A 27,345-nucleotide genomic window follows, 5' to 3' on the forward strand; every position below is an offset into this window, starting at 1 on the left:
ACCAGGAACTGGCGGTGATCAAACTAAGGTGCTGGGGTCTGATGAGTGGGATGGGGGGTGAGGATAAGAAGGAGGTGTGATCAGACTCTAGTCACCTGCTCACCTGCAGGCTTGTCTCTGCCAAAGCCTCTTGCACTGAATGGCCTGAGGGACAAGGGTCTTTCTGTCCAGGTGGGGGTAAGAAGCAGCTGGAAGACATTGCATTTTTGGCACACCCAGGGCCTGGCTCCTTTCCCTTGGGGCCCCAGTTGTGGGAGGGTGCTGCTGATAAATAAGTAGGAAGTGGTCATGAGGAAGCAGTCGATACCTCCACACAGGCCCCATGATGCCTGGGATGGCTGTGCTGTTGTACCCCCTGCTAGGACTACTCCTGCTGCTCTTGCTGGGCGCTGCCCTGCTGGTGGCCACCTGGGTTTTCTGGCAGCCTGCTCTAGCATGGCACAAGATCCCCAGAGCACAGAAGCGCAGGGAGGAGGCGCTGCAGCAGATGGCAGCCCTGGCACAGCGTCTCCGGCAGCAGCAGGTAAGTGGACATCAATCCCTGAAGCTCCCCACCTCAGTCCCAACAGGTGGGTCCTACCTCAGGACATACTCCCCGTTGCCTCATCCCCTTCAGAAGACAGGGAGCCTGGGGACAGCCCCCCAACCCAACTCTCCCCATGCCTGATCTTTGTGTCATTGTCAGTTCCTCTCTATTTAAGTACCTTGAGCCACTTTAGGTCGGGGTCAGTGTGTTTCCTCTGTTCTCCCGGGGCCTGTCTGGCACACGGCTCAATAACACGGTGGTATTCACTTGGGCTATTTGTTGAAATAAAATAAACTGATGGGGGAGTTAGAGGCAGGATCCCAGGCTTCTTTCAGCCCCTGACCAGTCCTGCGTCCCACTGACAGAGGATCCCTGGTCCACATATTCTCCTTCCCCTCCCCCACCCCACCATGTTCAGCAAATGCTTGCTGAGTGCCTGACAGGTGCAAAGCATGGGAGGTTACTGGAGATGGGGTCCTCCCAGGAAGCTATGTGACTTAAAAGAGGGCTTTGACAGCCTGGATGGGGATGTTTCAAGGCATTGAGACACCATTGTGATTGGGCTGGAATTTGCAGGTGCAGTGACTGAACCATGAGCGTGTTAGCAAAGCCAGCTTAGAGTGGCAGAGAAGGGTGGGAAGGGGGGACATGGAGACAACCTCACGCGGTGCCCTGGGTTTGCTGTAAGGCCTGGAGGATGCGACAGCCCCCTTCTGGGCCTTGGGCTCCCTGACTGCTCAAGGAAGGGTGAGCGCATAGTATCTTAAGGTCCCCAACTTTGGTTGATGGTGGTGGTCTCCCCTGGGAGCCCTGGAATGGGGGTTGGGGATAATGCCTGAGGTGCTGTCTCTGTGATCTGGAGTTCCTGAGTGTCCTCCACTGTCCCCTAGACAGTGATTGATGGCCCCAATGGGCAGCTTCTCTGCCCGAGCTGCTGCAGTTCCTGAGAATGTGTATTAATATTAATTGGGGCTAATTAGTTGGATAAATCAATCTGCCCCCAGAGAGCAGCTGCCCCTCCTTGGTTGATGGGGAGGAAGTCTGGGCTAATGGGGTTGCCGTGGCGAATCAGCATGATGGAGAGGATTCCTGTGTGCGTGTGGTAGCCCCATCTGTGTGCGGTGGTGGGTTTAGGTTCCTTTACTACCAACACCAGGGCCTGCCTGTGTGTGCCTCCTGCTGGTGTGTTATTGTGTGCTGGTTGGTTATGTGTCAGGCTGTGTGCTCCTTGTGTTTGGTTCCGTGCCTGTGGTATGTGTGCCTGGCTGGGTGTGTATGGGTCATGTTACTGGTTGGAGTAACATGATATGTTTGGGTTTGAATGTTTGGTTGAACATGTATGTGTGTGATCATGTGTCTGATGTGCAAAGATATCTGGTTCTGTATGTGTCTGAGCACCTGGATAGTATACGTGCGGCCATCTGGAATATGTAGCTATTGGGGTTTTATGTATCTGGTTGGCTGGAGGAGTGGAAAGGTTTTGGGGTGAGGTCACCCATAGCATCTCCAGCCTCCCCTCTTTGCTTTCAGTACCTATTTTCTCCCCAACAAAGTTTTATAGGCCTGTCCTAAGTATCTTCCCAGTCGGGTCAGTCCTCTGCCAGAGATGCCTTCAAGGCCTCAGGTCTTCAGCTTTACGTCCCAGGGAGGTGTGAAGCTGAGACATAGGTCAAACCCTTGTAGGGTTCAAACGAATCTAACTCAGTACAGTTTAACAAAATTTCACAGAGGGCTCCTGTGGGTCTTGCCTTCTGCTGAACCTTGGGGACAGATTCACTGTAAAGATAAATCTGACATCTGACTCAAACTTGTCTTTTTTTTGCATTTTTCCGAAGCTGGAAACGGGGAGGCAGTCAGACAGACTCCCGCATGCGCCCGACTGAGATCCACCTGGCATGTCCACCAGGGGGCGATGCTCTGCCCATCTGGGGCGTTGCTCTGTTGCATCCAGAGCCATCCTCAGCGCCCGGGCCATCTTTGCTCCAATGGAACCTCAGCTGAGGGAGGGGAAGAGAGAGACAGAGAGGAAGGAGAGGGGGAGGGGTGGAGAAGCAGACGGGTGCCCCTCCTGTGTGCCCTGGCTGGGAATCGAACCCAGGACTCCTGCACGCCAGGTTGACGCTCTACCACTGAGCCAACCAGCCAGGGCCTGACTCAGACTTGTCTTAAAGATGTTCTCACTCTGGGTGTGGAAACAGAGCTGTGCTATCTATGATGGGAGGCAGCTCAGCTGAATGTGGGCAAAGGCCAGATGCCCATGGAGCTGTGGGGCTTGGTGGGAGACATGATTTGCTCTTTCTGGAACAGGTCATGTGAGGGAGACTTCAAAGAGCTGAGCCTTGCAAGATGTATAGGAGTTTTCCAAAAGGAGGAAAGAACAGGATAGGTAATACCAGATAGAGAAAAGCCTGAGATAAGGCAGAGTTTCCAGAGGACACATAGAAAAGATCTGTGGTCCCATTGTGTAATGGTTAGCACTCTGGACTTTGAAAAGATCTGTAGGGTCCACTGGGGTAAACAGACACGCTGTGCATGGCTGCAGGCTGCTTGTCAGGAGGTGATGACCACCACCTCAGGGGGAAAGGGGCTGCCCGGAAGGTTGAGATTTTTTTTTTTACCATATTAACCATATTTAACCACCACTTTGGAAATATTAATAAGTCAATATACAAAAAAAATTTAAAATATATTTTTGTTTTATTTTCAAACCATCATGGAAGGCACCACCAGGTGAGTGTGGAGAAAGCCAGATGTCCACGGGGCTATGGGACTCGGCAGGAAGAGGTGATTTGTTCTAAACTAAACTATGTATTAAAACAGCTTAAAAGTGATGTAAATTGAGTCTCAATTCCTTCAGATGATTATAACAATTTCCAAAGAGTTTGTTGATTTGTTTTTTAGAAAACTTGTGAGGATATTTTAATGTGGCTATTATCTTTTAAAGATGTCCTTCTCTTTCAAAGCTCTCCCAGTAAACTGAGTCATTAGGTGACTTACAATCTCATTAAGTAGAGACTCTCAACACCAATGATCCCCTTCCTTGGTTTGAGTCCTTGCTCAGCTTCTGGTGACCCAGTGGCAATTACGCTCACAATTTGCTAGATCTTCTAATGCCCTCTGAGATTTTACATAGTTAAGCATTCCTATTGACAGTGGGCTCATAAACATTGTTATGAGTGTCATAATAAATTATTGTGATCCTAATCTTACAGGCCTCGGTGAGAAGTCGTGTAACACGGTAGTTAAGAGTGATGAGCTGCCTGTTTCTTGATCCTGACTCTGATACTTACAAGGGTGGGCAAAAGGAGGTTTATAGGTGAGAGCATGTGAAACACGGTTTATTCTGTATAATTATTTAGTAATGATTGTATTAGTTTCCATACAAGCAACTGAAAACTACTTTTGTCCACCCTTGTATATTTTAAATAATTTCTCTGTGCTGTAGCTTCCTCATCGTTACAGTGGGAGGATGATTATAATTATAGTACTCAAGTTAATAAATGTTTACAGTGGAGCCTGGCTACACATGCACTATCTATGTAATAGTTCTCACTTTTGTAATAAAACTAACGTCCTTGCTGAGTGGACATTTAGTGAGGTTTAATAAAGTTGATCTGTCAGATAGAAGCAACACTCAACAAGTTCGGTGAAAAGGCGAGGCTTGTCCTCCCCCCCCTCCCGTGTCACTTTGTGCCCACTGAGGGGGCAGAGGAGCTGTCCCAGCCCTCATGAGCATCCTGTGGCCTGTTCTCTCCACCTCTCCCCAGCTCCCTGAAAAGCTGCCATTTTCACAAGAGGCTATGCAAGTACACCTTCAGGGAGCTCTAGCCTCAGGGGTCGGGATGGACACTGGGTACTTGCCCACAGGGTTGCCACCAGGGGTGTCATCCCTCCAAATAGATATGTAGGAATTGGGACTCACGTGCAGTGTTGGTGGTGAGCGTATGGACTGGCATTAAGTGGTCGTCTCTGGTGAGGCCTGTTGAGGATTCTCAGAGCTGGGGAGCAGGGTGAGGGGTGACCACAGGCTGGCCCTCCACAGTCCCTGAAGGAATCAGAGACTGTGCCTGCAGGGTACCCATGGGCTGAGCACTAACTCTTTACTGCTGAACTGTGAGGAGTTCCAGGGGAAGGGCTGGAGCAGCTGATGTGGTGGTATGCTCAGGACAGTGACTTTTGGCTAAGTGACTCAGAAGAATTTAAATATTTTAGCCACAGTACAACTGTTGAGATGCATTCTAACTGAATGCCTGTCCTGTCCATGTCTGGGCCCTCCTGAAAGTCCTTGTAGCACACAGGCTGGGGAGTTCTATTTTTTTTTTAATAATTTTTTATTTTTCATTTAAAGTTGACATATAATATGCAGCACTTAAGTTGTTTATTGATTGCTTCTCATATGTGCCTTGACCTGGGGGCTCCAGCTGAGCCAAGGACCCCTTGCTTAAGCTAGCGACCTTGGGATCATGTTGATGATCCCATGCTAAGCCAGCGAATCTGTGCTCAAGCTGGTGGTCCTGTGCTCAAGCCTGTGACCTTGGAGTTTTCAAACCTGGGACCTTAGTGTCCCAGGTCGATGCTCTATCCACTGTGCCACCAGTGATCAGGTCAGCTGACAGTTTTATGGGAGCTCCCTGGTAGGTAACTAACTGCTTTTCCCTTGCTGCTTTTAAGGTCCTCTTTTTGTCTTTAACCTTTGGCATTTTAATTACAGTGGTCCCTCGTCTATCATGGGGGTTATTTTCCCTGTGATAGGTGAAAAATTCGTGAAGTAGCGACCTTACATTTATTTTATTATTTATGTATGTTTGTATTTTTCTGGAGCTGGAAACGGGGAGAGACAGTCAGACAGACTCCCGCATGCGCCCGACCGGGATCCACCCGGCACGCCTACCAGGGGCGACGCTCTGCCCCTCCGGGGCGTCGCTCTGCCACGACCAGAGCCACTCTAGCGCCTGGGGCAGAGGCCAAGGAGCCATCCCCAGCGCCCGGGCCATCTTTGCTCCAATGGAGCCTTGGCTGCAGGAGGGGAAGAGAGAGACAGAGAGGAAGGAGGGGGGGGGTGGAGAAGCAAATGGGCGCCTCTCCTATGTGTCCTGGCCGGGTATCGAACCCGGGTCCCCCGCACGCCAGGCCGACGCTCTACCGCTGAGCCAACCGGCCAGGGCCTATTTATGTATATTTTAAGGCTTTATAAACCCTCCCCACACTCATAAACCTTTTCAACTTTTTAGGCTAGAAAATGCTTATTTTACCACAAAAATAATTAAAATAATAAATACATAAAAATACCTATATACCACAAAATCCGCGATATAGCAAAAAATCCGTGATACAAAATTAAATATATATATAGAATTTAAAAATCCAAATATACATAGAATTTAAAAATCCACGATACAGCCTGATCAGGCGGTGGTGCAGTGGATAGAGCGTTGGACTGGGATGCCGAGGACCCAGGTTGCAGACCTTGAGGTCGCCAGCTTGAACGCAGGCTCATCTGGTTTGAGCAAACGCTCACCAGCTTGGGCCCAAGGTCTCTGGCTCGAGCAAGGGGTTACTCGGTCTGCTGAAGGCCCGCGGTCAAGGCACATATGAGAAAGCAATCAATGAACACCTAAGGTGTTGCAGTGCGCAACAAAATACTAATGATTGATGCTTCTCATCTCTCTCTGTTCCTGTCTGTCTGTCCCTGTCTATCCCTCTCTGACTCTCTCTCTGTCTCTGAAAAAAAAAAAAAGCCACGATACAGTAAGACTGTGAAAAGTGAACTACGATATAGCAAGGGACAACTATACAATGTGTCTTGGTGTAGGCCTCTTTGGGTTCATCTTGTTTGGGACTCTCAGAGTACAGAGAGTACTCTGAGTACTCTCTGTACTCTCTGGACTTCTTAAAAAATGTTTTCTGTATTTTTCTGAAGTGAGAAGCAGGGAGGCAGAGACAGATTCGTGTATGCGCCTGACCGGGATCTACCAGGCATGCCCACCAGGGGGCAATGCTCTGCCCATCTGGGGCGTTGCTCCGCTGCAACCAGAGCCATTCTAGCTCCTGAGGCAGAGACCACAGAGCCATCCTCAGTGGCCGGGCCAACTTTGCTCCAATGGAGCCTTGGCTGTGGGAGGGGAAGAGAGAGACAGAGAGGAAGGAGAGGGGGAGGGGTGGAGAAGCAGATGGGCGCTTCTCCTGTGTGCCCTGGCTGGGAATCGAACCCGGGACTTCCACACACTACGCTGACGCTCTATACTTCCTAGACTTTATGTCTATTTCTTTCATCAGGTTAGGGAAGTTTTCCATCATTTTTTCAAATAAGTTTTCAATTCCTTGCTCTTTCTCTTTTCCTTCCAGCATTGTGTTGAGGCGAATGTTGGTATGCTTGAAGTTGTCCCAGAGACTTTTTAAACTATCCTCATTTTTTACTTAAAAATTACCACTAAACTACAGAACAATCATCATTCAGAACTGCCTAGAATCTGGTTGAATAGAAGTCTTACAACTAGAGAATTAAAGAAGCCACATCAAAACTGGTATGAGGGGCAGAAACTTGTAATAGGCTTCTCCCACACCCAAGTGTGGCAGATAAAAATTGGGAGGGATATCTCTGCTGCAGAGGTCTCCCCTGAAGAGCAAGGAGTCCCAGCCCCACACCAGGCCCTCCAGCCCAGGGTTGGAAGAGAAATCCCTATAACTTCTGGCTGTAAAAATCAATGAGGATTATGGCTGAGTAAGACAGAGGGTTCCTGGAGTCCCAGGCAATTCCTTTTAAAGGGCTCACCCATGGATTTACTCGGATTCAGTCCTGAGCTCAAGCACTGAGACAGCAGCTTGTAAAGCACCAGAGATTTATGGGGAGGAACAGAATTATCAGGCGTCAAGATGAGAGTTGGGAAAGGCAGCTTTCTTCCAGACAGAAGTGCTGCCAGAGGCCATTTTCCTTTGATGAGCATCCCCCTCCCCACCACTGGCAGACAAGTGTCTTATCTGAAACTCCCTCAACCTGGCTCATACTGTTTGCACCACCCTGGTGATTTCCTGAGGCCCCACCCCACCCAACTTGCAGCCCCACCCAAGCTGTTTCCAGTGGTTTTTCTATATGAATGGTTTGTCTTGGCTCATGCATCAGATTTTTCTAAAATCTTTCAAACAAGCAGCATCTGGCCTCAGTATGCCCCGTACCTCTTGCTAAGTAACCCCAGGCCCAGCACTAGCAGCAGAAGGCCTTGGTTTGCAGCTTCGCCTTGCCTGGACACCTTCAAGCCCAGCACCACTGACAGTCATTTGCAGATTGCTTTGTAGCTCGTGTCAGGTGGCCCTGGGCAGAGCACAGGGGCTGCCTGGCCTTGGACTACACCTTCCAGGAGCGCCCAGAACCAGCGCACCAAGTGGACAGCTTCAGATCATGTCGAAGTACCACCACCCAATCATCTCCACAAGCAACACACTCAAAGGGTGGACTCAGTGGGTAACAGAGCCTCGATGAAATAAGTCCTGCTCTGGGCTGTGGGCCTCTGCACAGCTGATTCTCCACGGTGGTCTGAAGTCGGTAGTTGGTGGTTGTTGGGCAGATAAAATGTATTATGCTCACTTTGTTAAAGAGGCCGTTGCCCAGGTGATATTAATGTGTGTTGGGGTGGGCTAAAGGCAGGCAGAATTCTTGTAGCCTGGGGCTTGGTTTTGGGATTAAGCCTTTCCTACCCTTTTTGGTGTAAGGTGGTACAATCCTATCATGCCTCAGAGAAGTGACTTTGTATTAGAGACTTCCCTATTATGTATATTGGATTAAGGGTTTGGATTTCTACACTATAAAATGGGGATGGAATGAGAGTTTGCGCTCTTGGTTCCTGAGGTTAGCATGAGAGAGCGGAGAGAGTAGAGCCAGCAGCTAAAGGAGGCCACGTGGAGGAGGCCAGGAGAAGCAGCCAAGATGGCGGAGTGCTGAGTGAGATGCCAGTTTGTACAGAGTTTGTATCTGGGATAAGGAAGAAGATGGGGAACTGAGGGAAATAAGGCTGGTGAGCTAGAAACCTTTGATTCTAGGAAACTCGGATAAATCAGTAGCTTTGTGAGCACTGAGTGTGACTGGGTTTTGGAGCCCAGTGTATGTTTTTACTTGCCCGCCGGGTGCAAGGTAGGATTAAAGGCTATGGCCCACCAGTTTTTGGCTCCATGGTTTCTTTACCGACTGTCCGAATCCAATGCGAACCTGCATGGGCCGGGCTGCTGTGATAGTGGCCCTGGCCGTGCCTCCTGGCTTTACAGTGGTCACAGCCAGTTCTTGCAGCTGATCGGCCTGCTGGTAAATCCCTCTCATTGACATACCAACAGCAATCAAGGCTCAACTACAAGGGGAGGGTGTACACAGCCCACACATGGGGTGCACCTTGAGTGCCCAGCTTGAGTGATTGGGAAAGAGTGCCACTGGACCCTACAGGACACCTACTATATTAGACCACTCTACCAAGCCGGGGAGACATAGCAGCTCTACCTAATGCATAGAAACCAACACAGGGAGGCTGCCAAAATGAGAAGACAAGGAAACATGCCCCCAGATGAAAGAACAGAATAAAACTCCAGAAGAACAACTAAACAAAATGGAGACAAGAAATCTACCAGCAAGTGAACTTGACTCAAAGAACCACTGAGCTAAAGCCAGCCCAAGAAATCTACTAGATGAAGAGTTCAAAACACTAGTTATAGAATCTTAATGACCCTAGTGAGAACCTCAAGGTCAGAAAAAAGAGTCAGTCAGAAATGAAGGATACACTAACTGAAATGAAGAATAATTTTTAAGGAATCAACACAGTAGAGTAAATGAAGCCGAGAATCAAATCAGTAATATGGAATATAAGGAAGCAAAAAAACCCCAAAAACACCCAATCAGAACAGCAAAGAGAAAAAAGGACACCCCAAAATGAGGATCTTGTAAGGAGCCTCTGGGACAACTTCAAGCACCGATGTTCGCATCGTGGGGGTGCCAGAAGGGGAAGAAATAGAGCAAGGATCCAGGTTCTGCCACTTACTAGCTGTGTCCTTGGGCAAATAGCTCTCTGTCAGGGTCTTAACTGAGGCTTTGGAGAACTAAAAGGAGACAACTCCACCTTCCTGAGTGCCTGCTGCATGCTAGGTCGTTATATCATGCTTGCCCCTGGGGGAGTCCTGAGGAGCTAGTGTCAGGCTTTCCCTCATTCCCTGGAGGATCCGCTCAGAGCTGCTAGGGTTGCTGTCTGTAGTCACTCTACATGGCTGACTAATGATTGACTTCTAGTCCTTTCTTCTCTGAGGACACCTAGGCCATGACAGGGAAAGGGACTCACCCTGGGTTGACCTTGTGGTCACCTGGGTCCCAGATCTCCTGCCACCCGTGCTAGACTCTTGTCCTTTCCCAAAGTCAGATGAACAAGGATGGAGAGAAGACTGGATCAGAAGGAAATGATGCTGGGTTGTTCCCCTGAAGGCAAACCACACAGAGCTGAACCTTGTTTCCATAATTCCTGAGTCCCAAGATAAGCGTATAAAGTCTCTCTCTCTCCAACTGTGCTCCTTCTGAATAGCAACACCAGGAGGCAGGCCCTCCTCTGTGACAGGCCCCAGACTGGGCGTTGGGGAAGCAGAGACAGAAAGGAATATCTGTTCCTTGTAAGGCTTTCATGCCAACCTGGAGACAGATCAAGAAATGTTTTTAATGCTAAGGATGAGCACAGGAATGGATATGTACTGAACACATGGACGTGTGTGCGACTGTGTGTACAATGGAGTGGGTGAGGTGTGATGTTGTGCTTGTGGAAGTAGGCCTTAGTGGATCCGTCTTTGACATCTGCTCATCCCACTCCATCTCCACAGGAGCCGAGCTTTGATCCCAAGACCATCCTGGAGCTGCCCCTGGTGACACTGGCTGAGAAGCTGCGGGAGGAAGAGCTGAGTCTGGAGAGTGTCCTCTGTAGCTACTTAGAGGAGGTGGGGGGTCAGGAGTCAAGGGTCAAAACTCAAACCTGGCTCTGGGCTGGCGTGGGGGATGTCACCTGTCATTGTTCCACTTAGAGGAGTTGGGGGCAGATGTAACTTTGTTGCTGAAAGGGAGCTTGAGAGGGTGCTCATTCCACAGTTATTATCACTTCAATTCTACTATGAGTCAGGAAGAGGGGAGACGCTGGAGTGACTGAATGTCCTGTCCCTGGCCTCACTCCCAGCGCTTAGCGGGTTTCCCTCAATGGTGCGCAGGCGCTGAAGGTGCACCAGGAGGTGAACTGCCTGACGGACTTCCTGGGGGAATGTGAGGAGCAACTGCAGGCATTGAAGAAGCTCAAGAAGAGCGAGAGAGGCCTTCTCTATGGGGTCCCCATCAGCCTCAAGGACCCCTATGACTGCATGGTGAGCCCTGGGGTGTACATGTATGTGTGGGCACAAACATGCCACTGAACCTGTGAGCATCTGAGTGTGTGACATGGGGCAAGTTACTTAGTCCAGGATGCACGGCTAGAAAGTGGCCAGCGGGCACAATCCAGCAGTTGGATTCAAACCCAAACCCATACTCTTAATCATCATGTTCTTCTGCCACCTGTGAATCCCCCTAAGGTGCAGCGCTGTGTCTCAGAGAGCGTGAAAATGGATGTGAGTAGGGGTGGAGTAGAATCTGTTCACTGAGTGATTCTACCCTGACCCACATGGGCTGGAGTTAAAGTCACTTCCCTGCAGGGCCATGACTCTACGTGTGGCCTGGCCCAGTTCCTGGAAGAGCCGGCGGCCAAGGATGGGGTCATTGTGAAGGTGCTGAAAGCCCAGGGAGCTATTCCGTTCGTTAAGACCAACATCCCCCAGACCATGCTCAGGTGTCTGAAGTGGGCAGGATGGGGCTGGGGCTGGGAGTCTGGGGGCTGGGTCTGGGGGCTGGGGGCTGGGTCTGGGTCTGGGACTGGGAGCTGGGGGTTGGGGGCTGAGTCTGAGTCTGGGTCTGGGGACTGGGGCTAGGAGCTGGGTCTAGGTCTGGGTCTGGGGGCTGTGTCTGTGTCTGAGCCTGGGGGTCGGGGGCTGTGTCTGGGTCTGGGGGTTGGGGGCTGAGTCTGAGTCTGGGGGCTGGGGCTAGGAACTGGGTCTGGGTCTGGGTCTGGGGACTGGGGCTAGGAGCTGGGTCTAGGTCTGGGCCTAGGGGCTGGGGGTTGGGGGCTGTGTCTGGGTCTGGGTCTGGGGGCTGGGGCTAGGAGCTGGGTCTGGGTCTGGGTCTGTGTCTGGGGGCTGTGTCTGGGTCTAGGTCTGGGGGCTGGGGGTTGGGGGCTGTGTCTGGGTCTGGGGGTCTGGGGTCTGGGCCTGGGGGCTGAGGCTAGGAGCTTGGGTCTGGGTCTGGGTCTGTGTCTGGGGGCTGTGTCTGGGTCTAGGTCTGGGGGCTGGGGGTTGGGGGCTGTGTCTGTGTCTGGGCCTGGGGGTCGGGGGCTGTGTCTGGGTCTGGGGCTTCGGTCTGGGTCTGGGGCTTGGGTCTGGGTCCAGGGTCTGGGTCTGGACCCTGGCCCAGGACTGAAACAGCAACATGAAATCCTGATTCAGAGCAGAAGGTGAGGTGGGAGCCAGTCATGCAGTGCTCAAGGACTGAAGTTCTTGGGCAAGTCTCTGTACCCTCTGACCCTCAGTTTCCTCCTCATGAGTGGGCTCCATGGTCTCTAAGGGCTCTCAGACTTGGGGTTCTGAAAAGTTACAGTATGTGTCTGTTTCTCTTCCAACTTCTGTCTCTAGTTGTTCTTCTCATTCCCCGTTCTCTCTCCTCCCCACTCAGCCTTTAGTGTATTCATTTCTGTGAGGACCCTGTTCCTGGTTCTGACAGCAGAGCTGTGGGCTCCTTGCTCCTTACTTTAGGAGGTGTGATTGGTGTCTGCTCTGGGTCTTTCCTGCAGCAGCGACTTCTCACCTCAGCCAAAGGGGAGGCTAAGAGGTCTCAGCCCCTGGGAGGAGCTCATGAGTTGCAGCAGCCCTGGTTGACTCCCGAGGGTGGTCAGCCTCTAGGTGGGGGAGGGGCAATCTTCCCCAATTAAACCTTCACCTCCTAACCCCTTTTCTTCTGCTTCCCTCAGCTTTGATTGCAGCAATCCCATCTATGGACAGACTGTGAACCCTTTAAACTTAAAAAAGACTCCTGGAGGGTCCTCAGGAGGTGAAGGAGCTCTGTTGGCAAAAGGGGGTTCCATCCTGGGCATGGGTACTGACACAGGTGGCAGCATCCGCATACCAGCCAGCTTCTGCGGTGTCTATGGTCTCCGGACCACAGGAGGCCGCCTCAGGTACTCAGTGGTCATGCTGTGTGTGTGTGTGGGGGGGGAGCTCAACCCAGCCTAGAAGAAATAGGGGTCTGGAGGAGCAGAGGGGCCTGCTCCACACATTAACTCTCATTGACTCAGCTTAGTACTAGGGAAAGTAGGTGGAGGAGGGCTTCAAATAATTCCTGCCTCAATCACAGCTAAACATACCATGTTTGGTACAGGTGACAATGGAACAGACCTTCCGCTTACTCATTACCTCATTAGTACATTAATTCACTCTTCTGTACATTTATCCATTTACCTACCCTTTCTCTTATTCATTAATCAGTCCATCCATTTATCCATCTATCCATCCTTCATCCACTTACCCACCCATGCAGTCATCAGCCCAGTCTCTATCTATCAATTTCACCATTCATCTACTATTTAATTCATTTGACAAATATATTTTTTTTTTTTCTGAAGCTGGAAACGGGGAGAGACAGTCAGACAGACTCCCGCATGCGCCCAACCGGGATCCACCCGGCACGCCCACCAGGGGCGACGCTCTACCCACCAGGGGGCGATGCTCTGCCCCTCCGGGGCGTCGCTCCGCCACGACCAGAGCCACTCCAGTGCCTGGGGCAGAGGCCAAGGAGCCATCCCCAGTGCCCGGGTCATCTTTGCTCCAATGGAGCCTTGGCTGCGAAAGGGGAAGAGAGAGACAGAGAGGAAGGAGGGGAGGGGGTGGAGAAGCAAATGGGCGCCTCTCCTGTGTGCCCTGGCCGGGAATCGAACCCGGGTCCCCTGCACGCCAGGCCGATGCTCTACCGCTGAGCCAACCGGCCAGGGCCATTTGACAAATATTGAGTGTTTGCTCTGTGCCATATACTCCATACTTGAGATATACCAATGAAGAAAGGGGACAAATATCTCAGCCTTTGAAAAACTTACATACATTCTTCCTTCTATTCATATATATATATATATATATATATATATATATATTCATTTTAGAGGAGAGAGAGAGAGAGAGAGAGAAGGGGGGGAGGAGCAGGAAGCTTCAACTCCCATATGTGCCTTGACCGGGCAAGCCCAGGGTTTTGAACCAGCAACCTCAGCATTCCAGGTCAACGCTTTATCCACTGCGCCACCACAGGTCAGGTCCTTCTATTCTTTTAACCATTCATTTGCCCATTCATCTTGTCCATCCATCTACTCATCTACCCATCCATCAGTCCATATTTGCCTTTATTCATTTGCCCATATATTCATTCCTATTTCCAGTAACCTTTCCATCTATTCTGCATTCATCCATGCATCTATCCATCCAATCCACTCAGCTTTCCATTCCACTCTGAGTACCTACCATGTGGTAACCCCTGTGTTGGTGATACAGCACTCTCAGACCCAGCCCCTGCCCCTGTTAGACATCCAAATGGCTTAGTCAGAAAATGATCAGGGATTTAAGAGGGGTAAAGCTTGTGAGAACTCACAGGATGAAGCCAACATTTTTTCACCAGAGATTTATTAAAAGGATAGACTTTGAACTTTCAGAGGCAGGGCAAGGAAAAGGAAGGCTTTCTGGGGGAGGAAGCATTTGAGCCTGGTTTTGAAGGATGGACATGCAGAGATGGTGTGGAGTTTAGAAGCAACTTACTTTGCTTAGAGCAACATGTGTTCCTGAAAGAGCTAGAAGAGGAAGCTATGGAAGTTGATATTTTGGAGCCTTGAAGGGCAGTCAGAGATCAGACTTTGTGCTATGGGTAGTAATAGCAAGTTATGGGAAGGTGGAAGCAGCTCTTGTTCCTGTGTGCTGAGCCGTGGCTGGGAACGCATGGGCTGGGTGCTCAAGCATCCTTGGCACCCAGGTCCTTCCCTTCCGGTGCTGAGCTGGGCTCTTCATGGGTGGGGTTTTGCAGCTACATTGGAGTTGCTTCTCCTGTGAAGGGCAAGAAATCAGGTAAGCTCTTGTCTATACCTGTGGCCACACCTATTCAAAGACAAACCTGACAGACTTTCTCCCAGGACATTTCACTCAGCCACTATCTGAGACAGATGAACCCCACTGGTGGTAAAGGTATATGGGGCAGGGACTTCCTGACTTCCACCTGGCCTCCACTATTCCAGTGGCTTGCCCCACTGAGAAGTGCTTCCTGTTATCGAGCTTTCATCTTTCTTACCGGTCTCTTGAAGTTCTGCCCCAGATGAGAGTCTCCTTCCAGGCACCAGAGCTGCTTGGGTGGGTTTTCCCACTCTACTTGCCTTCATCCCCTCACCCAGGATGGTACCAGGAACTCTTCCTTTGGCCCTGGGCCCCACCCTCTGAGGCCCGGGGGTGGGGTTCCCCAGTGCAGAAAGGATGAGAAGTGTCTGCTTCCCTCCCCTCTACTCTGTGTAGTGAGCACCGTGGCTGGCCCCATGGCCCGGGATGTGGACAGCCTGGTGCTGGGCATGCGAGCCCTGCTGAATGAAGACATGCACCGACTGGACCCCACTGTGCCTTTCCAGCCCTTCAGGGAGGAGGTGAGTAGGTGGGGGAGCAGACCTTCCCCCTCCCTCATTCTTCATTGACTTGTCTGCTATCTGACTAACCCTTCTGAAGGCCTTATTTCCTAGTCCAAGGTGCAGTGGGCAAGATGCCCACATAATCATGTTCAACTCCCTACATACATCCTAGTACAATCAATTAGTAACCATTGTCATCTATTCTTTGCCTCTATTGATCTCTCCATCCTATCTTCTCCTGATAGTTCTTTAGTTTAAAAATATTTGTGTCTATTCATTGAGCTACTTACCTGCCCACCCATTCAACTCCAACTATCCATTCATCTACCTACTCCTCTTTCCATTTGACTCTCTGCCCACCCACCCATTCACCTTCTCATACATCCACCCACTCACTCATTCATGAATCTGTCTACCACTCTACTCCATCTGCCCAATTTCTCACATCCTTATTTATTTATTGCTCCTCCAGGGGTTTCTCCACAGGACCAATAGCCTAAAAAGTATATAGGGTGGCTCCAAGTGACTTTTGGGGAGCCTTTGTGGCCCCCTGGGTAAGGCCAGCTGTGGTCCCAGGCTCCAACCTACAAGTCTGGGTCCTGGAGAGAGAGAGAGACCACCTTGTTCCCAGCACAAGCTCCCCTCAGAGTCCCACGCAGCCCCTCTTATCCCCAGTTGTACTCCAGTCACCGGCCCCTTCGAATTGGCTACTATGATTCCGATGGCTACACCCAACCATCGCCTAGCATGGCCCGGGCTGTGAGGCTCACCTCCAGGCTGCTCCAGGAGGCAGGACACCAGGTAGGCTTCCTTAGCCCTGAGGAAGGGGTGTGTGGGGAGGAGGCTCAACTGGTAAGGATAATGGACTGGACCATTCTTGGAGAGAAAGAAAATTATATCTGATTTTGTGCTGCTGTGATCATTGTGTTTCCCCTAAGCTTCCTGAAGAAGATGGATAGGGTAGGTGCAGGGGCAAGGGGGCTCCACCCAGTGAGGAAGGCATCAAGATTTTGTGCCTTGTCCCTCCAGTTTTGGGGCTCAGGGACTCACCCCTATAATCCCTATAGCTTCAGTTTTTGTTGCTTCCATAAAATGGCTATAAAGAGCCTCCTGTTCTCAAAATCGTCCTCCACCTCTTCCCCTGCCTTTTATGCCCCAGTGGCCTGTCCCCGCCCTGCCTCCCCTTTGAGAACTGCTGGTGGGCCCCACAAGTCCTGTGTGATCTTGGGCCCCTCTCCTGATCTCCTGAGCTTCAATTTTCTACCACACGGGGCAGCTGTGAAGACTAAAGGAGCTCACAGATGTCAAGCGCTTGGAATGGGGCTGGATTACAGTGGAGCAGGCAGGAGATGAGGGCGGCTCAAATTCCATCACATCTCTTTGGGGGAGTGGGCACGGCACCCCATACCCTCCTGGGGAGCTGAGGTAGAATATGAGGAGTGATGTGGTATCCTCTCCTTAAATCCTGAGGGGTGTGAAGAGAAAACAGGGCTCGATGAGAGAAGCTCCAAGCCCTGACTCAGACTCTGTCTGCACAGGTCATTCCCTTCTCCGTCCCCCGCATAGAGCATGCCATCCTACATCTCTACACGGGGGGTCTGTTTGCCGATGGAGGAGCCACCCTTCTTGAGAAGCTGTACGTTTGTTGGGACTCAGATGTGGTTATGGTGAAACGGGGGCTGGGGAGGGGAACTGTGGGCCTGGGCTGGTGGGATGCCAATGGCTAATTGTGTGACTTGAAGCAACAAGTCATCTACTCAGGCCTCATCTGCAGGATACACATGTTCCAGGGGTGATGGTGGTGGGAACAGAAGTGTTTCTTGAGTCTGACCTCCCTCCATGGCTTGTCTATAGAGGAGGAGTTGCGGGGGTGTGAGAGCCAGTTGATGAGTGAAAAGCCGTAACTGACCAGATATATGTCTGTGGGTCCTCAGGAAGGGGGACATTGTGGATCACAGCATAAAAACGTTAGTCAGCAGCCTCAGCCTGCCAGATCTACTGAAGTGTTTTTTGGCCTCGATCATGAAGTACATAGTGAGTGTGGGCCCAGGATGGGGAGGGATTCAGAGGGGGGTGAGGCCCCGAGAGGAGGAAGCTCAGAGAGAGGAGGGGAGGCTGACTCAGGGAGTGAGCTAGGGTCAGAGAGGAGCATGAGGCCCAGAGAATGTTGCTGGCTCAGAGCTGGGTTCAAGAGGAAGGGGAGCTGAAAGAGGGGGATGGAGGCCAGAACAGAGGAGTGTTCTCAGAGAGGCTGAGAGGGGGAGCACAGCTCAGAGCGAGAAAGGTGTTTCAGAACGAGGGAAGGGGATTTGGAGAGGGGTGAGCGCCTAGGGGGGCCCAGGGCTGTGTAAGGTGGTGGCGGCCTGTGGAGGACTGGGGGGCTCCATGCCAGTGTCCTGAGCAGAGTTGCTCTTGCTGGACCCCCAGCCAGGGTGGGCTGGCATTGCCCTGTGGTTTCTGAAGTCCCTTTCCCCACCTCTAGGCACCCCGGATGGGCCAGACTTTGGAAGAGTTTCGAGGAGTGGGGTGAGTGGTTGAGTCTCCTCAGGCTCAGCCCACACGGGTTTTTCCTGGGGTGGTGATAACTGAGTGAGGGGCATGTGGTTCGAGTTATTTACTGAGGGGAAGGCTATTTAGACTTGGGGATCTAATTAGGGTTTTGGGGTCATGCCTGACGCTGAATTAAATTTAGACTTTTGAATGGGGTTGGGATTGGGGCTGGTTTGGGGCTGGGGTTTGTTTTGGAGTTAAGCTCTAAGTTCAGGCTAGAATTGGGTTAGGTTGTGGTAAAGGTTGAGACTGAGTTAAAGTTAGGTTTGGGCTGGCGTTGAAGTTGGTTTGACTTGGTTGGGGTTCAGTTTGGAAGTGGGGTGGAGATGTGGTTGGGAGAAGATTCTGGTTTGGGCTTGGGTTTACCGTTGGGCTTGGTCTGGTGGGGCTTAGAATTGAGGTGCTGCTTGGAATTGGGGCTGGAGAAGCCTGAGGGCTGACCTGGGCTCTCATAGGTAAAGGAAGAAACCTATAGTTCTGGCTTCTACTTGTGAGTACTTGTGGCTGGTGATGGTGGTGGGGTATAGACCATAAGATGTGTACCCTTGGAAACATTGGACAGGCAAGGTATCTTGACCAGGGGACAAGACACAAGATCATTCCTAGCCTATCAACTGATTTACAGCCTGCACTGAGGCCAGCCTTGCCTCTTAGTTATCACATCCCATTTGTGTAAAAGGGTGTCTTCCCGTGCTGGCCTTCACACTTCTCAGAGTCTTCCTTATGCCCCCAGGACACCGAAGAAACTGTGGGAGCAGCACACAGCAGTGGAGGTGACGTGTGCCTGGAGAGACCTCAAGGGACTGGCAGAGCAGGGGCAGCAGAGACCTGCTGATGCCAGGAGTGGCCAGACAGGGGGCAGAGCTCTGTCCTGGCCTGCAGGGGAGGCCTGGCTGGACCTGAATGGGAAAGCTTGGTGACCTAGGAGGTTAATCTAAGTCCATCTCTCTGGGGACAGGACATGTTTCCAAATCACTGCAGCCGGAGACTCCCTTTCCCATCCCTTTACCTTGGCCCCTGGTAGGAGCCTGACACTCCCCACATATCTCAGTCTGCAACTCATAGTTTGGGAATTCTTCCAGGTGCCTAACCCAACAGCCTGGCAGCACCTGACCTTGCCCTGCAAACAGTAACCTCTGCTGATCTTACCCGTCCTGCCCCTATTGTCCCTACAGAAATATCAGCAAGAGTTCATAGCTAAGTGGAGGTCCTTGGACCTGGATGTGCTGCTGGCACCAGCTCTGGGCCCTGCTTTCTATATAGGATATCCTGCCAAAGCATCTGGTGAGAGGGAACTGGGTCCTGGTGGGGTTGAGACTGGGAGTTTAGGACTTCTTAGTCCTGCCACAGCCTCTGTGACCTTGACCTTTGTTTTTATTCACTTAAATTTTTTTTCTTAAATTGAGATGAAGTTCAGATTACATAAATTATCATTTTAAAGTGTACAATTGAATGGGTTTTAGTATATTCAGAATGTCATGCAACCACAACTACTATCTAATTCCAGAACACTTCTATCATCCTGAAAAGAAATATCATACCAGTTAGCAGACATTCTCAATTTCCATTTACTTTTAAAGTAAACTTTATTGAAGTACAAATGTTCTTCAACTTAAGATGGAGTTATGTACCAAGAAACCTGTCATAAATTGAAAATATCTAAGTCGAAGATGCATTAACCTAGTGAACATCATAGCTTAGTCTAGCCAGTTTCTGCTGAATGTATTATCACTTCTGCACTCAAAAAGTAAAAAACCCATAAATCAAACCATCATAAGTTGGGGACCATCTGATAACCTACATGCAATTTGATAAATTTTAACTCATGTATAGAGTTGTATAACCACCACCATAATCAAAATATAGAATATTTCAATCACTGACCAAATTTCTCTCATGTCGCTTTGCAAGTCATTCTAACCTTACCCCCCACAACCACTAATCTTCTTTCTCTCACTATAGCTTTGCTTTTTCTAACCTAGAATTTCATATGAATAGAATCATAAAATATGAAGCTTTTGTGTCTGGCTTCTTTCACTGAGCATCATCATCTTCTCTTAATATGCTTCTGCTGCCCCAGGTCTAGAGCTGTCTTCAGCCTAGCCCACCTGAAGCGTGAGCCTCAGCATAGGGCAGTGTCTGAGGCATCACTGGGACCTATGCCCAGAACAGGTACAAGTCTCAGAGGTGATGTCAATGCAGAATGAAGACCCACCTCAAGCCTGGAGTCCTCCCCCTGGGTCCTCCCCCCCCCCAAGTGGCTGTCCAAAGGCACATCCCACATCTGGCTCTGCTCTCTGATGTTTTCTGTCAACATCCCTGCCACTTCTGTGATGTTCACTCCATGAACATAGCTGGCTGTTGTAATGGGGATGCCTTTTCAACTCAGGTTTCACTGCACACCCCAGTCATCTCGCAGCTCATTGTACCGGAGGGCATGGGCTGAATCCTCTGCCACCCACTGGCTGTGTAACCAGTGAAAAGCCACCTGACCTGTCTGGCACCTGGGTTTCCTCACAAGGAAACTCCTTTTCTGCACAAGGAGAATCCCCACCTCACAGAGGTGAAGAAGATTCAGAGAATCAGCAATGTAGAGAGGCCAGCTCAGTGCCTGGCATTGAGTAAGGTGTGGGCAACGCGGACTCTCCTTCCCTCCACCGTGCAGGGAGCAGGAGGTAGTTGTCAGGCTATTTGTAGCACTGAACCGGCTATGGCAAGCCCACAGAGCTAAAGTTTCAAGAATGACCCTGAGGGGGCGCTTAGTCACATTTTTTCCTCCCGTAGAAGTTGGAGTTGGTGATTTCCTGAGCTAACCTGGTTCTTCCTACAGACAGCTCCTCTTACAAATCCCTGTACAACGTGCTGGACTTCCCTGTTGGTGTGGTGCCCGTCACCACCGTGACACCACAGGATGAGGAGGAATTGGCCTTCTACAAGGGATACTATGGAGATACTAATGACAAAAATTTCCCAGAGGTCAGTTTCCCTCTCCATACCTATATCCCAGGGGCATAAAGCAGGAATTATTCAAGCCTCAATCCGTGGGGAGATGGGGGAGGCTGGGCATTCCCAAGGTTTACCCTTCCTCATTTCTGGTATAGTGTCACCCCATCCCTGAGGACACACCATTTAAGCTCCCAGTCAGCCTCTGTTCTTGTCAGGGGAGAATAGTTTACAAAAGTAGTGATCTATTTGACACCCCTGTAAGGAAAGTCCCTTCCAGAGGCAGGGAGGGTGGATCAGGACAAAGGCCTCTGGTTAGGAGCTCACTGTGTAACAAGTGGGCACTTCCCTTCTCTGGGTCTCAGTTTCTTTGTCAGAAAAAAAAGGGTATTTATAAACAAATCTACCTTGCAAGGTTATGTTAAAGGTTAAATAAAAAAACTGTGCAAGTAGCATAAAGTCTTATGTGTAGGAAGTGATCAATACTGCTACTATTACTAATTCAGAGGTGGCTTAACAAAAGGAAGTATTTCTGTGGGCCTATTTAATGTAGGGTCTAAAACGGGTCCCCAAACTACGGCCTGCGGGCCGCATGCGGCCCCCTGTGGCCATTTATCCGGCCCCGCCGCACTTCCGGAAGGGGCACCTCTTTCATTGGTGGTCAGTGAGAGGAGTACTATATGTGGTGGCACCGCAAAGCGTGGCGTTGCTCACGTACAGTACTACTTCTGGTGACGCAGGACGCACGCGTCACGGCTCTGGAAGCGCAGCATATCACTTGTTACGGCTAACAGTGACAAATATGGAACCGGACATTGACCATCTCATTAGCCAAAAGCAGGCCCATAGTTCCCATTGAAATACTGGTCAGTTTGTTGATTTAAATTTACTTGTTCTTTATTTTAAATATTGTATTTGTTCCCGTTTTGTTTTTTTACTTTAAAATAAGATATGTGCAGTGTGCATAGGGATTTGTTTATAGTTTTTTTTTATAGTTTGGCCTTCCAACGGTCTGAGGGACAGTGAACTGGCCCCCTGTGTAAAAAGTTTGGGGACCCTGGTCTAAAATAACAATTCCTGACTTAGGTGAGAGAGAGAAAAAGAGAGGGAGAGACTGACTCTGAAGAGTATGCATGTATCTGAGTCAGACATTAAGTAACTTATTTTTCCGGAAGTCAATTTTAGTGGCAGAGTTACCCAGTGGAACTGCTGACCTGAGTTCTGAGAAAATAATAATGATACTATCTAATGCAGGGGTCCCCAAACTTTTTACACAGGGGACCAGTTCACTGTCCCTCAGACTGTTGGAGGGCCGGACTATAAAAAATACTATGAACAAATCCCTATGCACACTGCACATATCTTATTTTAAAGTAAAAAAACAAAACGGGAACAAATACAATATTTAAAATAAAGAACAAGTAAATTTAAATCAACAAACTGACCAGTATTTCAATGGGAACTATGGGCCTGCTTTTGGCTAATGAGATGGTCAATGTCCGGTTCCATATTTGTCACTGCTAGCCGTAACAAGTGATATGACGCGCTTCCAGGGCCGTGACGTGTGCGTCCTGCGTCACCGGAAGTAGTACTGTACGTGAGCGATGACGCATTTTGCGACGTCTCACTGACAACCAATGAAAGAGGTGCCCCTTCCGGAAGTGTGGCGGGGGCCGGATAAATGGCTTCAGAGGGCCGCATGTGGCCCGCGGGCTGTAGTTTGGGGACCCCTGATCTAATGTGTCTGGGCAAAGGGCTTGTGAGCAGGAAGCAGGGTCTAATTTGCAGACACTCTCTCTCTGCAGGCAGTGAAAGGATCCGTGGGACTTCCGGTAGCTGTGCAGTGCATTGCTTTACCCTGGGAAGAGGAGCTGTGTCTTCGGTTTATGAAGGAGGTGGAGACCTTGGTCAAGAACCAGAGGGAACCCAAATGACAGGCCATTTCTTCTCTGGAGACCTTTTTACATCCTCATCCGAGTCTGCTCCTGGTGCCCCTTCCCTCTCATGAATGCAAAAATCTATCCCATATCACCTCTTCCTGGAAGCCCACCAGATTTCTTCCCTCTGTCCTTGTGGGTGCTTAATTCAGGGACTCAGATCTCCCTAAGATGAGGATCAGGGTGAAGGACTCAATAAGCATTTTTGACTGGCTGGCCTTGTGGTCTTTGATCTTGGTGGCACTGCAGCCTCCTGGTGGCCTTCTGCCTTCAGCTATTCTTCTCCAGCTCAGTCCCCCAGATGCTATCCCAGATTGCAGCAGAGGGGAACAAGCTCCAAAATGAGAGGCTGGAGACCTGAGTCCAAGTCTTGGCTCTGCCACTGGTTTGCTATGCAATGCTGGGCAAATTTCCCCCCTCTGTTTTCTCATCTACAAATTGAGGGAGTTAGAATTGATGACTTGACTATTCTGTGAACTGTAATTCCTAGGCATTTCCCTGATCAAGAACTTGCCATAGGCCCTGGTCAGGTAGCTCAGTTGGTTAAGCATCATTCTGACATGCTGAAGTTGTAGGTTTGATCCCTGGTCAGGATACATATAAGAATCAACTAATGATGGCATGAATAAGTGGAGCAACAAACCAATGTTTTTTTCTTTGTCTCTTTTTCTCTCTCTGAAAAAATCAATCAATAAAAATAAGAAAAAATAAAAAAATAGAACTTGCCATAGCTCCCACTGCTATCTAGAGAAAGTTCCAGAGAACAAGACCAAGGAAGTGAAGCCTAGTCAGAGCAGACCTTGGGTTGGGACTCAGACCTCAGTTCACAGTCCAGTGCTTTGTCTACAAAGTGCCAATTTCTTGGCCTGACCCTCAGCACCTCCCGAGAGCCTCCAATGTCCTCTGCCTTGGCTCTGCTATAGCACAGCCTCCCTCATTCCCTCGAGCTGGAGCCTTCTTGGCAGCACGGTGCTCATCTGCTTCTGTGCCTCTGTTTATACTATTCCTTTTACCTGAACACATCACTGTCTTTTCTGTCCTTCAAGTCCTCTGTCAAATGCCACTTCCTCGAGGAAGACTTCTTTGATTCCTTTCATCTGAACTCTTTTGAGATCCTCCTGCATCAAAACTTACCCTTCCTCCTCCTTTTGTCACCGGGTTTTAGGATATACGGACAGCGGTGGTGATGGGGCAGAAGCACTACCTTGAGGCTGTAGCACAGAAACTGCAAGAGAGCTGCCTGGGTCAGGCCTGCTCTCTCCTCTGGGCCTACAATTCATCACATGGAGCTAAAAGCACTTTTGAAAGACATGTCCATTATGTTTCCAGTTGCTGGTTCTAGATAATTCTTGAGTGTGCCTTAAACCCAAGCCTAAACTGATATCCAAAATACAGAAACTTCTTAATTGAGAAGAAAGAAATTATACACTCAGTTTATATTTTATTTAGAAATTAAATTTTAAAAAAAGAAATTAAATTAAGGCCCTGGCCAGTTGCTCAGTGGATAGAGTGTTGGCCCAGTGTATGGACATCCCAGATTTGATTTCTGGTCAGGGCACACATGAGAAGTGACCATCTGCTTCTCTCCTCTTCCCTCTTCCTCTTTTCTCTCTCTTACCCTTTCATAACCAGTGGTTGATTAGCTCAAGTGTCAGCTCTTACCACTGAGGATAGATCAGTTGGTCTGAACACATCAGTCTCAGGTGCTAAAAACAGCTCAGTTGATTCCAGCATGGCCCCAGGCCCCAGATGGGGGTTGCCAGGTGAATCCTCGCCTGGGTGCATGTGGGAGTCTGTCTCACTATCTTCCCTCCTCTCACTTAAAAAAGAAAAGAAATTAAATGTAATGGGGTGACATTAATCAATAATAGTACATTAGGTTTCTAGTAAACATGTCGATAGCATTTGAACTGTTGATTGTGTTGTATACACTCAGTTTTTTCTTTTTCTTTCTCTTCCCTCCTTCCTTCCTTCCTTCCTTCCTTCCTTCCTTCCTTCCTTCCTTCCTTCCTTCCTTCCTTCCTTCCTTCCTTCTTCCTTTTTTTCTTTCTTTCTTTCCTTTTCTTTTCTTTTCTTTTCTTTTCTTTTCTTTTCTTTCTTTCTTTCTTTCTTTCTTTCTTTCTTTCTTTCTTTCTTTCATACACTCAGTATTTTGTGGTGTTGTTTTTTTTTTTTTTTGTGACAGAGACAGAGAGAGGGACAGACAGGAAGGGAGAGAGATGAAAAGCATCAATTCTTTGTTGCAGCACCTTAGTTGTTCATTGATTGCTTTCTCATATGTGCCTTGAGTGGGGGGCTACAGCAGACCAAGTGACCCCTTGCTCAAGCCAGTGACCTTGGGCTCAAGCTGGTGAGCCTTGCTCAAACCAGATGAGCCCGTGCTCAAGCTGGCAACCTCAGGGTTTCAAACCTGAATCCTCCACTTTCCAGTTCGATGCTCCATCTACTGAGCTACTGCCTGGTAAGGCTACACTCAGGGTTTTTTTTTTTGTTGTTGTTGTTGTTTTTTGTATTATTCCAAAGTTAGAAGTGGGGAGGCAGTCAGATAGACTCATGCATGTGCCTGACTGGGATTCACCTGGCATGCCCACCAGGGGGCGATGCTCATTCATCTGGGGCATTGCTCTGTTGCAGCCAGAGCTGTTCCAGTGCCTGAGGCAGAGGCCATAGAGCCATCCTCAGCACCCGGGGCTAACTTTGCTCCAATGGAGCCTTGGCTGGGGAAGGGGAAGAGATAGAGAGGAAGGAGAGGAGGAAGGGTGGAGAAGCAGATGGTTGCTTCTCCTGTGTGCCCTGGCCGGGAATTGAACCTGGGACTTTCACATGCCGGGCTGACATTCTACCACTGAGCAAACTGGCCAGGGCAAGGCTACACTCAGTTTTTTTTTTTAATTAATTTATTTATTTTACAGAAACAGAGAATGAATCAGAGAGAGATAGACAGGGACAGACAGGAACGGAGAGAGACGAGAAGCATCAATCATTCGTTTTTCATTGCGCGTTGCAACACCTTAGTTGTTCATTGATTGCTTTCTCATATGTGCCTTGACCGCGGGCCTTCAGCAGACTGAATAACCCCTTGCTGGAGCCAGCGACCTTGGGTTCAAGCTGGTGGGCTTTTGCTCAAACCAGATGAGCCCACGCTCAAGCTGGCAACCTCGGGGTCTCGAACCTGGGTCCTCTGCATCCCAGTCCAATGCTCTATCCACTGTGCCACCGCCTGGTCAGGCTACACTCAGTTGTGTTTTTTTTAATAAATAAATTTTTATTTTAATGGGGTGACATCAATAAATCAGGGTACATATATTCAAAGAAAACATTTCCAAGTTATCTTGTCATTTAGTTCTGTTGCATACCCATCACCCAAAGAGAGATCATCCTCTGTCACCCTCTATCCAGTTTTCTTTGTACCCCTCCCCCTCTCCCTCTCCCTCATCCCCTCCCCCCACCCCCCGTAACCACCTCACGCCTGTCCATGTCTCCTAGTCTCATTTTTATGTCCCACCAATGTATGGAATCCTGCAGTTCTTGTTTTTTTCTGATTCACTTATTTCACTCTGCATAATGTTATCAAGATTCCACCATTCTGCTGTAAGTGATCCGATGTCATCATTTCTTCTAGCTGAATAGTATACCATGGTGTATATGTGCCCCATCTTCTTTATCCAGTCTTCTATTTTTTTTTTACAGTGATTAAAAGCCTTTAAGCAAACTCTTGGCCAATACAGCAAGAATCCATAAAAGAGTAGTGTCCTTAACATGTTCACCAAGTCCAAATTGGCCCCATCACCATGCCAAATCCCTGAAAAATGCAACCCAACCACAGTTCAGTCTGTTAGGAGCTGTCACAGGGAGCAGGAGTCCAGGAAAAGTCCCCATCCAGGAAAAGTCCGCATCCAGGAAAAGTCCTCATGGCACTGGAATTGTTGTCACCATTCTATACTTTGCAGCTCATGTCCAAGTCCCAATGACTGCTGCTTCTAGCTGGTGATGATTCAGGTAGACTGGAAATACACTCAGTTTTAAAGAAGCAAAAGTTGTGGAAAAGCACAGACTCCAAAAGTGTATCGTTGATTACTTGTAAAACATGCAACAAAACAGTTAAATACAGTAAAAGCAGAAGCTTTCTATTAGCAATCCTGCCATTTCTACGAGTAAACTCAGCCTGAAAACACTAGAGAGAAAGACTCTAAATTCTGAAAAGTTAAATCATGACAAGTCTGGTTCCAAAGGCAAGAGTGCAGCACTGATTTTCAGAACATCTACATCTGGACAGTCAACATCCACTTGCTCCTCAAAAAATGTGAACAAAACAAAGAAGCATTTCTCTCAACTAAAAATGTTGCTCAGAGTGAATCCCAAAAGAATTGAAAGGTGAAATTCAGAAATTTCTTACCTTTGTTATAAAAAATGGACTATGAAAGTAAGGACTGTTTAATGCAATTTTTGAAACTAAAGTTAGTCAGAAAAACAGTTTTTAAAAAACTTTTATTTGGGCCCTGGCCGGTTGGCACAGTGGTAGAGCGTCGGCCTGGCGTGCAGAAGTCCCGGGTTCGATTCCCGGCCAGGGCACACAGGAGAAGCGCCCATCTGCTTCTCCACCCCTCACCCTCTCCTTCCTCTCTGTCTCTCTCTTCCCCTCCCTCAGCCGAGGCTCCATTGG

The 27,345-nt window shown here is 49.3% G+C and overlaps 1 protein-coding gene and 1 pseudogene across 1 annotated transcript; both read left to right on the top strand.

The window, feature by feature from the left end:
* Window positions 1–322: 322 nt before the first annotated feature.
* Window positions 323–22,679, top strand: LOC136398305 (vitamin D3 hydroxylase-associated protein-like). The gene is made up of 15 exons (XM_066372652.1): window positions 323–523; window positions 10,367–10,477; window positions 10,742–10,891; window positions 11,216–11,349; window positions 12,580–12,786; window positions 14,667–14,707; window positions 15,146–15,270; window positions 15,928–16,053; window positions 16,791–16,888; window positions 17,187–17,286; window positions 17,735–17,778; window positions 18,536–18,575; window positions 18,978–19,086; window positions 20,633–20,778; window positions 22,551–22,679. Exons 1-15 carry the CDS (start codon window positions 323–325, stop codon window positions 22,677–22,679), a joined length of 1,761 nt encoding a protein of 586 aa, XP_066228749.1.
* A 1,189-nt stretch (window positions 22,680–23,868) lies between these two features.
* Window positions 23,869–27,089, top strand: LOC136397650 (UPF0711 protein C18orf21 homolog; annotated as a pseudogene).
* The last annotated feature ends 256 nt before the right edge of the window (window positions 27,090–27,345 follow it).

The sequence above is a fragment of the Saccopteryx leptura genome, chromosome 3, assembly GCF_036850995.1.
Source record: "Saccopteryx leptura isolate mSacLep1 chromosome 3, mSacLep1_pri_phased_curated, whole genome shotgun sequence".
Lineage (NCBI taxonomy): Eukaryota > Metazoa > Chordata > Mammalia > Chiroptera > Emballonuridae > Saccopteryx > Saccopteryx leptura.

Coding starts and splice junctions, on each gene's coding strand:
- LOC136398305 (XM_066372652.1), top strand. CDS start 323: ATGATGCCTGGGATGGCTGTGCTGTTGTACCCCCTGCTAGGACTACTC. Junction 14,708..15,145: donor TGTGAAGGGCAAGAAATCAG/GTAAGCTCTTGT, acceptor TACTCTGTGTAG/TGAGCACCGTGGCTGGCCCC. Junction 20,779..22,550: donor ATGACAAAAATTTCCCAGAG/GTCAGTTTCCCT, acceptor CTCTCTCTGCAG/GCAGTGAAAGGATCCGTGGG.